Genomic DNA, 15,807 nt, shown 5'->3' on the forward strand with positions numbered 1-15,807 from the left:
TACTTTCTATTGGTATTTACTCTGAAATCTAACAATAATTGCTCAGTACCAGTGCCATAGAAACAAGGACATAACAGGCTATCAGTAATGTGCAACTTTTTTTTCAGCCATCCTATAATATAAAAGGCCAAGTGTGTTTGTCCGAAGCTGTCATGTACAGTAGAGACAGCACGAGGACAAACACACCTGGCCTTAGAGTCTACCTGATCTGCTGCTGCACAGTGACGGTGGGCGGAAATCGGCATGGCCGGACATGAATGGGCGTGGCCAGGATGTGAGCGGGGCGTGGCCGTACGCAGGGGCGTGGTCGAGCGTGGCGGGGGCAGGGCCGGCACAAGCGCGCGAGAGAGAGGGGGGAAGGAGATAGAAAGAGTAGGGGAGAGAGCAAAAGAAATGGGAAAGAGCTAAAGAGAGGGTAAGAGAGAGCAAAAGAGAGGGTAAGAGAGAGCAAAAGAGAGGGGAATGAGCAAAAAAGAGGGGAAAGATAGCAAAATAGAGGGGAAAGAGCAAAATAGAGGGAAGAGAGATGGGGAGAGAGAGCAAAAGAGAGGGGAAGAGAGAAAATAAGAGGGGGGAAGAGAGAGCAAAATAAGAGAGGGGGAGAGAGAGGGGGGAGAGAGAGCAATAGAGAGGGGAAGAGAGAGCAAGAGAGGGGAAGAGAGAGCAAAAGAGGGGGAGAAGGGAGAGAGAGAGGGGGGAGATAGAGCAAAAGAGAGGGATGGAGAGAGAGAGCAAAAGAGGGGGGAGAGGGGAGAGAGGCGGAGAGAGAGCAAAAGAGAGGGATGGAGAGAGAGAGCAAAAGAGAGGGGAAAGAGAGAGTGCACAAGAGAGGGGGAGAGAGAGAGCGCAAAAGAGATGGGGAGACAGAGAGCACAAAAGAGAGGGGGGATAGAGAGAGAGCGCAAAAGAGAGGGGGGAGGGAGAGCGAAAAAGAGAGGGGGGAGGGAGAGCGCAAAAGAGAGGGGGGGAGAGACAGCGCAAAAGAGAAGGGGAGGAGGCACCACAAAAGAGAGGGGGAGAGAGAAAGCGCAAAAGAGAGGGGGAGAGAGGGCAAAAGAGAGGAGGAGAGAGAGCACAAAAGAGAGGGGAGAGAGAGAGAGTGCAAAAGAGAGGGGAGAGAACACAAAAGAGAGGGGGAGAGAGAGAGAGAACGCAAAAGAGAGGGGAAGAGAGAGAATGCAAAAGAGAGGGGGAGAGAGAGAGGGGGAGAGAGAGAGCAAAAGAGAGGGGGGAGAGAGAGCAAAAGAGAGGGGGGAGAGAGAGCAAAAGAGAGGGGGGAGAGAGAGCAAAAGAGAAAGGGGAGAGAGAGCAAAAGAGAGGGGGAGAGAGAGAGCGCAAAAGAGAGGGGGAGAGAGAGAGCGCAAAAGAGAGGGGCAGAGAGAGCAAAAGAAAGGGGGAGAGAGAGAGCAAAAGAGAGAGGGAGAGAGGGAGCAAAAGAGAGAGGGAGAGAGAGAGCAAAAGAGAGGGGGAGGGAGAGAGAGCAAGGGGTGGGACCGATGTACTGCAAAAAATGGCCCGTGTGAACGGGCTTTAGGACTAGTTCTAAATAAAGGAACTATATAAATGAGCCCTATTCTTGTAGCAGAAAATAGTGATAACCAATCAGATCAGTAGGTTTTATTGTTAAATAATGTAAAACATAGTGTATAGTTTAAACATGTTATGTTAAACGGACATGAAACCCCAAATTTTTCTTTGATGGTTCAGATAGAGAATACAATTTTAAACAACTTTCCAATTTACTTCTATTATTTAATTTGCTTCCTTCTCTTGTTATCATTTGCTGAAAGGTTTATCTAGGCAAGTTCATGAGCAGCAGAGAAACTAGGTTCTAGCTGTTGATTGGTGGCTGCATATATATATTGAATGTGATTGGCTCACCCATGTGTTCAGTTAGAAACTAGTAGTGCATTGCTGCTCCTTCAACAAATGATACCAAGAGAATGAAACAGATTAGATAATAGAAGTAAATTAGAAAGTTGTTTAAAATTGTATTCTCTATCTGAATCATGACAGAAAAATTTTGGGTTTCATGTACCTTTAATGCCTGTGATTTTATTGGTCATATGACTTCATAACGGTAAACTCTACGCCTGTGTGCATCTAAATCAAGTATTGAATTTCCTACAGGGAACCATTTACTAGTCGCACAGACAGAGGATCACCTGACATGCCAACATTATAATGTCACTGGTCATGTGTCTGTGTTGTTATGTTGGTGGTTTGTTTACTGACCGGGTTGCTCAATTTGTGCTGCATTAAAATAAGTTTTTTGTTTTTGTTTATTTAAACTCCGAAATCAGTACCCAATCTACCAGTCACATTGAGGAGATGTTTAAAATAAAACTTTTTTTTTTCATTTTAAAGTGCTTTCCAGTATTATGCTGGGGCTGTATTGACTTCATATACTATTGATTTTTCATTTCTTTAACTTTGTGGGTATCTGACTGTTCTGCTCTGTCCTCATTAGTATCTATCTGGGCTTCTGCGACTGTTGGACTGACATTATTTAACATCATCCTTTTTGTAGTTAACGCTAACTGTAGTCCTAAGGTTGTGTGGGTATCCTGTATTTGTATCTGACTGTGCTTCTGTGCAGTGCTGGTATCTAACTATATCCCCTTCATGCAGATAGATGTGTTGCAGAAAGATATGTGCCAACTGCACAAAGAACACAAGTCCCTTCTGGAAATTAATCAGCAGGTCTTGGCCCAGCGTGATGCAGCCTGCGCAGAACTGGAAGAATTGCAGCTTAATAGCACCCCTCGTCCAGCGTGGGAAAAGTGCACAGGTAAAAGGAAAACATTTTTATTTGCGTGTTCTTAAAGGGACATGAAAGTCAAATTAATCTTTAAGAATTTATATATGGCATGACGTTTTAAGAGAATTTTCAATTTACTTTAGGTAAAAAAAATGACTTCACTCTTTTGGTATCCTTTGTTGAAAAACATACCTAGGTAAGCTCAGGAACAGCAATGCTGGTGATTGATGGTTATGCACATATGCCTCTTGTTAACTAGATGTGTTTGTCTAGCTCCCAGTAGTATATTGCTGCTCGGGAACTGACTTTAACCATGTGTTTAACACATAGGGTCAATCACAATCTATTGGCTGAGGCCTTTTCGGTTCTCTTTTTCTTTTCTTTTTTTGGCCAAAAAGACCACTTTTGGATTTGATGCAATCAAAATAATGAGTTTAAGATACAAAGAATAGAGGGCGCCACATAGTGCAGATCAACAGGTCACACAAAACGATGTGTATTAAGAAGTCAATCCTACTCACGTGATGAAATGCACAAATGTGCTAAAAAGGCAAGCCGGATCCACAAAGTCGTCCGGCAAACTCTCAGGCAACTCTGTACCAGGGCTATTCCTCGTCCCACCGTGATAGGAGTCCAGGTAATCCACTCAAGACCACAGACAGCACTTAGCTGGTCAGAGGCAGTGATAGAAGCCAAATGGATATAGGTTCAAGAAATCCAAGTGGAAATAAGATGCAGCAGCAAGATAAAATATATTAAAAAATTTATAAAAAGTTAAAAACAACAGCAACGCGTTTCTCAGTGGCACAGCACCGTTTCCTCAGGCTATCTATTTATTTTTTATTATTAACATCTGTGCTTGGTATATACATCTAGCTATATTGCACTGATTTGCAATTTTTGATAGTTTGGCGCCTCTTATAGATATTAGCTTAGATTGAGTGTTTGCGTGTCTGAGCATATCTTGTAATAAAAGCATAATTTATGTAAGAACTTACCTGATAAATTCATTTCTTTCATATTGGCAAGAGTCCATGAGCTAGTGACATATGGGATATACAATCCTACCAAGAGGGGCAAAGGTTCCCAAACCTTAAAATGCCTATAAATACACCCCTCACCACACCCACAATTCAGTTTAACGAATAGCCAAGTAGCGGGGTGATAGAAAAAGGAGTAAAAAAGCATACAAAAAAGAGGAACTGGAATATAATTGTGCTTTTAAACAAAAAAATCATAACCACCAGAAAAAGCATTGGTCTCATGGACTCTTGCCAATATGAAAGAAATTAATTTATCAGGTAAGTTCTTACATAAATTATGTTTTCTTTCATGTAGAAGAGTCCATGAGCTAGTGATGTATGGGATAGAAATACCCAAGATGTGGGAGACCACAGAAGAGTCACTAGAAAGGGAGGGATAAAATAAAAACAGCCATTTTCCGCTGAAAAAATTAAATCCACAAAAAATATGTTTTTCTTATAAATTGAAAGAAAAAAACTTAAAACATTAGCAGAAGAATCAAACTGAAAAAGATGCCTGAAGAACTTTTCTACCAAAGACTGCTTCAGAAGCAAATACATAAAAATGGTACAATTTAGTAAATGTATGCAAAGATCAACTGAAGCTTCAGTCTTAAAAGCCCAAGAAGTGGAGACTGATTTAGTAGAATGAGCTGTGATCCTCTGAGGTGGGGACTGTCCCGCCTCCAAATAAGCTTTATGAATCAAAAGCTTTAACCAAGATGTCAGAAGCTTGCTGACCTTTCCTAGAACCAGAGAAGACAACAAATAGACTAGAAGTCTTCCTGAAATCTTTAGTAGCTTCAACATAATATTTCAAAGCTCTTACAACATCCAAGAATGCAAAGATCTTTCAAGAGCATTCTTGGGATTAGAACACAACAATTTCCCTACTAATGTTGTAAGAATTCACAACCTTAGGAAGAAATTTAAACGAAGTACGCAAGACAGCCTTATCCTGATGAAAAATCAGAAAAGGAGACTCACAAGAGAGAGCAGACAATTCGGAAACTCTTCTAGCTGAAGAGAGAGCCAAAAGAAACAACACTTTCCAAGAAAGTAGTTTAATATCCAAAGAATGCATAGGCTCAAAAGGAGGAGCCTGCAAAGTCTTCAAAACCAAATTAAGACTGCAAGGAGGAGAGATTGATTTAATAACAGTCTTGATACGAACCAAAGCCTGAACAAAACAGTGAATATCAGGAAGCTTAGCAATCTTTCTTTGAAATAAAACAGAAAGAGCAGAGATTTGTCCCTTCAAAGTACTTGCAGACAAACCTTTATCCAAACCATCCTGAAGAAACTGTAAAATTCTAGGAATTCTAAAAGAATGCCAGGAGAGTTTATGAGAAGAATACCATGGAATATAGGTCTACCAAACTTGATAATAAATCTTTCTTGAAACAGACTTACGAGCCTGTAGCATAGTATTAATCATTGAGTCAGAGAAACCTCTATGACTAAGAACTATGCGTTCAATTTTCATACCTTCAAATTTAACGATTTGAGATCCTGATGGAAAAACGGCCCTTGAGACAGAAGGTCTGGTCTTAGAGGAAGTGGCCAAGGCTGGCAACTGGACATCCGAACAAGATCCGCATACCAAAACCTGTGAGGCCACGCTGGTGCTATCAGAAACACATACGATTGTTCCATAATGATCTTGGAGATCACTCTTGGAAGAAGAACTAGAGGCAGAAATATATAAGCAGGTTGGTAAAACCAAGGAACTGCTAAAGCATCCACCATCTCCGCCTGAGGATCCCTGGACCTGGACAGGTACCTGGGAAGTTTCTTGTTTAGATGAGAAGCCATCAGATTTATTTCTGGAAGACCCCACATCTGTACAATCTGACAAAATCTGGATGGAGAGACCACTCCCCCGGATGTAAGGTCTGACGGCTGAGATAATCCACTTCCCAATTGTCTACACCTGGGATATGCACCGCAGAAATTAGACAAGAGCTGGATTCTGCCAAGATACTTCTTTCATAGCTAGGGGACTGCGAGTCCCACCCTGATGATTGACATATTCCACAGTTGTGATATTGTCCGACTGAAAACAAATGAATGGTTCTCTCTTTAACAGAGGCCAAACCTGAATAGCCCTGAAAATAGCATGGAGTTCTAAAATATTGATTGGTAACCTCGTCTCTTGAGGTTTCCAAACCCCTTGTGCTGTTAGAGATCCCCAGACAGCTCCCCAACCTGAAAGACTTGCATCTGTTTTAATTACAGTCCAGGTAGGACAAACAAAAGAGGCCCCCTGAATTAAACGATGATGGTCTAACCACCAAGTAAGAGAGAGTTGAATGTTGGGATTTAAGTATATCAATTGTGATATCCGAATATAATCCCTGCACCATTAATTCAGCATACAAAGCTGTAGAGGTCTCATGTGAAAACGAGCAAAGGGGATCGCGTCCGATGCTGCAGTCTTGAGAACTAAAACTTCCATGCACATAGCCACTGAAGGGAATGATTGAGACTGAAGGTTTCAACAAGCTGAAACCAATTTCATTCGTCTCTTGTCTGTTAAGGACAGAGTCATGGACACTGAATCTATCTGGAAACCTAAAAAGGTGACCCTTGTCTGAGGAATCGAGAAACTCTTTGGTACATTGATCCTACAACCATGTCTTTGAAGAAACAACAATAGTTGATTTGTGTGAGATTCGGCTAAATGTAAAGACTGAGCTAGAACCAAGATATCGTCCAAATAAGGAAACACTGCAATACCTGGTCCTCTGATTACAGATAGAAGGGCACCGAGAACCTTCGAAAAGATCCTTGGAGCTGTTGCTAGGCCAAATGAAAGAGCGATAAAAATTGGTAATGCTTGTCTAGAAAAGAGAATCTCAGAAACAGATAGTGGTCTGGATGAATCGAAATGTGAAGATATGCATCCTGTAAGTCTATCATGGACATATAATGCCCTTGCTGAATACAAGGGAAAATAGTCCTTATAGTCACCATCTTGAAAGTTGGGGCTCTTACAAAACGATTTAAAAACTTCACATCCAGAACTGGCCTGAATGAATTTTCTTTGTTTGGGACAATGAATAGATTTGAATAAAACCCCAGACCTTGTTCCTGAAACGGAACTGGTATTATTACCCCTGAAAGCTCTAGATCTGAAACACACTTCAGAAAAGCCTGAGCCTTCACCAGATTTGCTGGAACGTGAGAGAGAAAGAATGTTCTCACAGGAGGTCTTACTCTGAATCCTATTCAATACCCTTAAGAGACAATACTCTGAATCCACTGATTTTGAACAGAATCTGCCTAAATGTCTTGGAATAATTTCAATCTGCCCCCCACCAGCTGAACTGGATCAAGGGCCGCACCTTCATGCAGACTTGGGGGCTGGCTTTGGTTTCTTAAAAGGCTTGGATTTATTCCAACTTGAAGAAGATTTCCAATTGGAACCAGAGTCTTTAGGGGAAGGATTGGTTTTCTGTTCCTTGTTCTGTCGAAAAGAACAAAAATGATTAGAAGCTTTAGATTTACCCTTAGATCTTTTATCTTGAGGCAAAAAACTCCCTTCCCTCCAGTGATAGTTGAAATAATTGAATCCAACTGAGAACCAAATAAATTGTTACCTTGGAAAGAAAGAGATAGTAATCTAGACTTAGATACTATGGCCTCTATTTATCAAGGTCTGTCGGACCTGATCCGACAGTGCGGATCAGGTCCAACAGACCTCGCTGAATACGGCGAGCAATACGCAACGCCGCCCCCTGCAGACTCGCGGCAAATGGGCCGCCAGCAGGGGGGTGTCAATCAACCCGATCGTACTCGATCGGGTTGATTTCCGGCGATGTCTGTCCGCCTGCTCAGAGCAGGGGGACAGGTTATGGAGCAGCGGTCTTTGTGACCGCTGCTTCATAACTGCTGTTTCTGGCGAGCCTGCCCCAGAGTCAGCATTTCAAAATTTGAGCCATGAAGCTATTCTAGCTAAAATAGCTAAAGACATAGATTTAACATCAATTTTGATGATATCAAAAATAGCAACACAGATAAATTGATTAGCATGTTGAAGCAAACGAACAATGCTAGACAAATCAGGATCTGTTTCTTGTTGCGCTAAGCTATCCAACCAAAAGGTTGATGCAGCCGCATAAACCTAGAAGAAGGAATTAAAAAAAAGTACCAGGCTTAATCCATTCCTTAGCAATCACATCAGAAATAGCATCAGGAACTGTAAAAACCTCAGGAGTAACCACAGGAGGTTTATAAATAGAATTTAAACGTTTACTAGTTTTCATATCAAGAGGACTAGACTCCTCAATATCCAAAGTAACCAACACTTCTTTCAACAAGGAACAAATATACTCAATCTTGAAAAGATAAGTAGATTTGTCAGTGTCAATGTCTGAGGTAGGATCTTCTGAATCAGAGAGATCCTCATCAGAGGAGGCTATTTCAGTATGTTGTCGGTCATTAGAAATTTCATCAAATTTATGAGAAGTTTTAAAAGACCTTTTACGTTTATTAGAAGGCGGTATAGCAGACAAAGCCTTCTGTATCGCATCAGCAATATAATTTTTCATATCAACAGGGTTATCATGTACATTAGATGTTGAAGGAACAACAGAAACTGTACTAGTATTGATGGAAATGTTTTCTGCATGCAAAATCCTATCATGACAACTGTTACATACTACAGCTGGAGATATAATCTCAGCTAACTCACAACAGATACACTTAGCTTTGGTAGAACTGTGATCAGGCAGCAAGATTCCAACAGTTGCTTCTGAGACAGGATCAGATTGAGACATCTTGCAAAATGTAAAAGAAAAACAACATTAAAGCAAAATTTACATTTTCCTTATATGGCAGTCTCAGGAATGGGAAAAAATGCAGACAGCAAAGCCCTCTGAGCATATAGAAGGCAAGAGGCATATAGGAAGTGGGGTGAAAAAAAAACTATTTTTTTTGACGCCAAGTATGACGCACGACACAAAAGGAAGTGGTGCCAAAAACATCCGGAAATGACGCAACTCGCGTCATAACAGACGCAACCTCGTGCATGGAAACCTGGCTTCAACTAAGACGCTGGAAATGACGAACTTTGCAGAAAAAAAAGAATTCTCGCACCAAGAATGACGCAATAAATAACAGCATTTTGCACCCTCGTGAGCCTAATTTTGCCCACGAAATTAAAAGAAAAAACAGTCAATTTGAAAAAAGAACTATACCCCAAGTAAGACAAATAACTTCCTAAACATGCTTCCCAAACTGAAACTGACAGTCTGCGAAAGGAAATATACATAGACCTGACTCATGGCAAATTAAAAGTAAAATACATATATTTAAAACTTTATATTAATACATAAAGCTTCAAACCATAGCTGAGAGTGTCTTAAATAAGAAAAACATACTTACCGAAAGACACCCATCCACATATAGCAGATAGCCAAACCAGTACTGAAAAAGTATCAGCAGAGGTAATGGTATATAAGAGTATATCGTCAATCTGAAAATGGAGGTAGGAGATGAATCCCTACGACCGATAACAGAGAACCTTTGAAAAAGATTTCCCACGAGGAAAACCATAAAATCAATAGGCGATACTCCCTTCACATCCCTCTGAAAAACACTGTACTCTGAGAGGAATCGGGCTTCAAAATGCTTAGAATCGCTTATCATAGAAGAAAACATAGAAATCAAGCACAAAGTTACTTCACCACCTCCATAGGAGGCAAAGTTTTTAAAACTGAATTGTGGATGTGGTGAGGGGTGTAGTTATAGGCATTTTGAGGTTTGGGAAACTTTGCCCCTCCTGGTACGTCACTAGCTCATGGACTCTTGCCAATTACATGAAAGAAATAATGAGTTATCTGCTCTTTGCCAAACCTTAAGCCCTATTTTTACTTTGGGGCAGAAAAGTTCTCACCAATCACAATACTTTTTCGAGAGACTTTTCAACACCTTTTTGGCTTTTAAAATTTGACACCTCAAGGCACTTGATAAAGTCCTGGGATAGTATTTTGGGGACATCTTTGTAACAATTCTAAGACTAATTGCAAACAGCACATGTGCAAAAAAACTTAATAACTGGCCTTTTAACCCCTTAAGTCAAACTGACGTTTATATACGTCATGCAGTACATTGCCCATCGTTCTGCATAAAGTGTATATACATCACAGATTCAGGAGACTTCAACAGTAGAGCTGCTGTTCCTGATCTGCAGGCAATTTGTCCTCATATGGTAACAGGGCACGATCTGTGTCACTGTCTGTAACAATGTCCTTCAGTGCCGGGGGGGAGGTGCGTGAGGGAGTGGAAGTGGCTCTACAATGCAGAAAATAAAGTTTGGAAGGGAGCACTACAGAAAAATGGGGAATCAGGGTGGTGGGGGGACTCTATATTAGCGATCACAGGTAGGGAGGAGATGGGAGGACTTCTACACTACAGAAAAAAAAAATACAAATTAAATAAATAAATAAAAAGTGGGGGCAGAGCCAACTCCCGATGAGGGCAGACGTGTATGAGCAGAGCTCATGGCTTATATCCTAAAAAAAATGGAAAATAATCTAATATTATAAGTCTAGAGTTATGCCCAATATCTGTTAGGGAGAGTCTTGATAAGTATGAGATTTATAGGAAATAAGTGTGGGATCGCAACTGCAGAACAGTTCCTAGGAGCTTATATCCCCTGGCTGTAAGAAGTTTAGAACTCTGCAAATGTTTGTGAGTATTTTTGGGTTACAGGATATTTGAAAGCTGCAAAGACCTGTGCTGTAGCGTGACACAATATGACGTCAGGCAGGGGGCGTGGTTTAGCCCTGATTGTGGTTTTGTTTGATCCGAGGAGATTTATGTAACGGAGCTATAGGTTTCACAAATGTTGGTTTGTACAGTAAGCTTGATGAGTCCTTGCCTTGCAAAAGAATGTTAAAGAGATACGGAGCTCTAATAAACTAGTCCGTAGGGCGTAGGTGTTGGTGTCAGGCACTGAAGCTGGTGAGTTGAGGCCGGAGGATTCGATTAACTCCGTGGCGTGAAGAGGAGAGCTGACAGCTGTAAGCACCGCAAGTAGCGGTCTATGAAATCCGGTGAGAGGAGAACTGACAGCTGTGAACACTGCAACAGCGGTCTGTGAAAACCGGTGAGTGTTAAGCTGCTATATATAGCGGGGAGCCAGTTGCGGGAGTCCGAGTTCCACAACTGTTACAAACAGGATAAATCAGTCCAGCGTGTTTGTTCAGCAACGGCTGAACTCCAAAAGCAACAGAAAGCAAGGAGATTCCTTATACGGCTTTACCAAAATTGAAGTAGAACTGTAGATAGTCTCAGAGGTATGAAAAGTATCTTAGCAGGAGGGATGTTCTGATGAGCTGGATACTTTGTAGCCAAGTTTGTAGCAGGATCACAGTAGCAACAGTAGGTAGGCTAGAAGCAACCGTTGTATGCACTAACTAACATTAATTGGCAAGTAGGAAGGTGGGAGGAGAGACTTTATAGGGAAAGATTTAAAGTGACATGCTGAAAGAAAACAGCAACCATGACAATATCTCATTTATACCCGCCTAAGTATCTCAAGCGAGAAAAAGCTCTACATTGAGGAGATATGGTTTATGGTTTCTCAACCTTGCCATGCGGTAAGCGCTACTGTTTCATCCACTAGATCCGCTAACCTTGGTGATCTTTATTGTCAGAGGAGCCAGCTGACCACAATATACTCTACCCCGGACCTCTAACCTGTACTAACTCTCTCTGTACATCTAAGCGTTGGGGAGTCTATACCTACGAGCTACTCGCTTGTGCCTGAGGTCCAGTTTTAACATGGAGGCGGTAGAGGCATGGGAACTTCGCACCCAGAGGCTCATTGACGATCACTTCCAGATCCTCAAGATGAGCATTGCCTCACTACTGTCTTCCCTAACGAAACTACCGCTACCAACTGAGGATTCCTTAAACCCTCAGCAACACAAGATGGAAGAACTCAAAATTATATGCGCTCCTCTGGGAAAGCAGGCAACTCCTTCAGGCGGCCCACAGCTAAAGCCACTACACCCCTTTCTAGTACAGATGGAGGCTGCGGATTGTACCTCACTAGAGAACCCGAAGACAGTTCAGCAGGAGCAGTGGGTATACAATTTTCCTCCGACTGGCGTGGGTTAGAGGAAGTCTCTCCCTGGAACATGGAGGACAGATCAAAATCACTTCCTCTCCTAAGACTACGGTCCTTAAAATCATCGAATGACTGAGGAAAACTATATTAGTTTGCAGTGCCCGAGCTACTCAGGCAGGGAGTTTTCTCTCTGCTGCACCCGTTACTCATTCACGGCACTCAAGCTTCTCATCAGCCAACGGATTAAACCTTTTCGGCATGGGCCTGCTGCGGACATGGATTTACACGTACCAGCTTCCATTTCTGTAATGTCCATTTCCTGGATGTTCAGACTCCAACATAGCACATTTTGGGCAAATAGCCAGAACGAACGAGCCAGCAGACCTACTGCTTTGGAGACAAATGGTAAATCTGGCGTAGGGTAACGCTTTCATAGAGATGGGAGCCCTTAGTACTCAGGCTCTGAAATGGTACTCTGGACGTTGTTGCTAAGGTCTTAATGTTTGAGGCACTGTAATGAGAACAACTCTGCTAAAACGTCTATAACTGGACTGCTCTTAGGTTTATGTTTTGGCATTTTCATAGCTCTTTTACTGTTAAAGGGACAGTAAAGTCAAAACTAAACTTTCATGATTCAGATAGGGAATGCAATTTTAAACAACTTTCCAATTTACTTTTATCATCAAATTTGCTTTGTTCCCTTGGTGGTATTTTTGAAAAGCTAAACCTAGCTAGGCTCAAACTGATTTCTAAACAGTTGAAAACCGCCTCCTAGCTCAGAGCATTTTGAAAGTTTTTCACAGTTAGACTGTGCTAGTTCACATGTGTCATATAGATAACATTGTGCTCACTCCCGTGAGTCTTCACTGATTGACTACACTGCATGTCTGTCAAAGGCACTTAGATAAGGAGGCTGTCTGCAAAGGCTTAGATACAAGGTAATCATAGAGGTAAAAAGTATATTAATATAACTGTGTTGGTTATGCAAAAACGGGGAATGGGTAATAAAGGGATTATCTATCTTTTTAAATAAGAAACATGTTGGTGTAGACTGTCCCTTTAAGCTATGTATATCACTGTCTAATAGGGGCCATGTATAGGACTAAATACTGTAGTTAAATATCCACATTCACATATATTTATACTGTTTATTGTTGGTTTTATCTTCATATGGTAGAATCTAGTTACTTGTCTCCTTATAGGGGTTAATTCTTTATATTCTACTCCTGGGCATTAATATTTAAACATGATACTGATAATCCAGTTCCTGAAGATAGTTATTTACCCCATCAGAGTTACAACATTTCACTCCCATTAGTTGTTAAAACCAATTAGTTGACAATATTATGGTCCTTTATTATATGCCTACCACGATTGGCCTAAATTTAGCTCACTAGACCCTATTCCTGGGGTCAAGTATATACAGTTTCTTCTAAATTAGCTTACAAATTAACCTGTCTATGCTATATTACTTATAGAGATGCACCTCATAACCTCCTCCCCTATTATGGAAATTCACATCTGTGTTAGCTATACTCACCTACAAAACATAACTTTTAACTCCAGTTTATATTTATCAATATACTTTGCTTTATTTAACAATTTCTTCATTTGCTATTTATCTAACACAAATGGTCGTACATACTACTTTTAAGCTATTAGATCTCAACTCTATACTAGTATAAATCACCTTCAAAGCTCAGAGACACATTGTAGATTATTCTACTAGTTTGTTTCTTGTTATATTTTATGTTTTATGTTATACCAGAATCTAGTATATAAAAATATGTGTCTTAAGAGGTACATATGCTACAAGTGTTTCTTAATTATTTTAGCATACTTTATGTTTTAAATTGCTCAGAGATATACTGTATCCTTTTGAATGATATCCTTTTGAATGACATTGGGCCCCATAGCTAAACTTGTATTTATATCAATGTTATATTTCTTCGAGCTATCCGGCATATTGAGTACACATAGCTGGTTGTTCTACCAGTTGTTAACAAGTTTTTATTGTCAAATATCAGATAATAGTAATATTAAAATTGTAGTACTAGTGGTATTGTGTTAAACAAGATTGACATGCTCTGTTTCAAAACATCTCAGAACGGTACAACGCTACCTCTGCCCCCCCCCATAGAAAATAGTGGATTATTATGTCACATATTTTTTATGTTACTGGTTTATTATTATATGTTTTTCAAACGTGACTCCATTTCACTTATACATATCAAATCCTAAACGGTGCTTATCCACTGTTCATTATCAGCTACTATGAAGCTTAAAAGTGGTTACCAGTCTGACTATCATATCTCTCTCAGGTTTTTGTCCAAATGCCCATAAGTGGCCATCCAATTAGTCAGCCATTTAATATATCTTATTTACCCCTCCTAAAGGTCGAAACTGGAGCGGTTATTGCTCACTGTCATAGTACAGTTGCTGTCATTGCCATACGCTATCGCTATATATGTTTTGTAAGTCATTATACTCCACAATTGTTATGATATTATTAATGTTCTTGCTGTCTATATTCTGGGCGAATTTATACTACGCTAATTTCAGCAGGCCATGTCTCTATCACCCTCTGTATACCACGATTCTGATGACATTGGTATCTTGTAGGATGTCTGTATCTTTAGCTAGTTAATGCTATCTTATGACAAGGCCCAAGCACTAAACTATTCATAACTTTTTCCCCCCTTTTTTAATTTGTTGTGACTCTTTGGTCATAGGCGATATGCATTATATAAGTTAGTCAATATCAGGTTATATTTTCCACCGGATATGAGGTCATTTCTACATATGACACCCATTTTCTATGCTATTAATTCTCATACCACAATTCTAAACCACCTTAGAAGGCTCCGGCTTCCTCCTCCCCCCCTCCCCTATTTGGCAAATATTATACATTGTCTTTGTTCTCTTGGTATTCTTTGTTGAAAGCTAAACCTAGGTAGGTTAATTTTGATAGTTTTTCACAACTAGACAGCGCTAGTTCATGTGTGTCATATAAATAACATTGTGCTCACTCCCGTTATTTACGAGTCAGCACTGATTGGCTAAAATGCAAGTCTGTCAAAAGAACTGAGATAAGGGGGCAGTCTGCAGAGGCCTAGATACAAGATAATCAGAGGTAAAAACTATATTAAAATAACAGCATTGGTTATGCAAAACTGGGGAATGGGCAATAAAGGGATTATCTATCTTTTGAAGCAATATAAATTCTGGAAAAGGATGTCCCATTAATACTGGCAGACGGTCTGCCAGTATCTAAGATGGTGGAGAGAAAGGTGGGTGGGGATAGAGCTTTTTGAGAGGGATCAGGGAGGTGGGAGGGTAATCCTTACACTAGAATACTATAACCCTTGCCAGCTAACTAATTAATCCCTTCACTGCCAGGAATTGCTGAAGTATGGTGCGCAGCTGCAATTAGCACCCTTCTAATTACCAAAAAGCAATGACAAAGCCGTGCATGTCTGCTCTTTTAGAATAGAGGGGATCCTAGAGAAACTTTTACATCCATTTGTGTTATAACTGCACAAGCGGTATGTAAATAATTTCTATGAGAAACACAAAGTTTGTGAAAAAGTCAAAACATTTTTTAAATATGATCGCATTTGGTGGGGGAACAGTGGCATAAAATATACCAAAATGGGCCTAGATCAATACCTTGGGCTGTCTACTATTTTATTAATTTTTTTATTAGTTTTAATAGGTAAATAATAAAAACAAGGCTCTATTTTTGTTTAAATGGATTGATAGTAAAAATGCTAAAAATAATACTGGTATTTTGGGCAAGTTTTTTGCTAAAATTACTCATAGAGACGGGGTTAAATGGCCTAGTCATGAGTTCAAAAGAAACCTATTGCAATCCGTTTCCATCGTCACCACTACTAAACCATCTGAATGCTAATTGTATGTTGGCATGATGAGTATACTGACAC

The 15,807-nt window shown here is 40.4% G+C and overlaps 1 protein-coding gene across 1 annotated transcript in view; it reads left to right on the forward strand.

The window, feature by feature from the left end:
* TSNAXIP1 (translin associated factor X interacting protein 1) overlaps positions 1-15,807 on the forward strand; it is a 168,647-nt gene that overhangs the window by 66,610 nt on the left and 86,230 nt on the right. Inside the window, exon 9 of the mRNA XM_053715909.1 lies at positions 2,632-2,791. Within this exon, the coding sequence (XP_053571884.1) occupies positions 2,632-2,791 (160 nt within the window). The remainder of the gene's footprint in view (positions 1-2,631; positions 2,792-15,807) is intronic.

This window comes from Bombina bombina, chromosome 1 (assembly GCF_027579735.1).
Source record: "Bombina bombina isolate aBomBom1 chromosome 1, aBomBom1.pri, whole genome shotgun sequence".
NCBI lineage: Eukaryota > Metazoa > Chordata > Amphibia > Anura > Bombinatoridae > Bombina > Bombina bombina.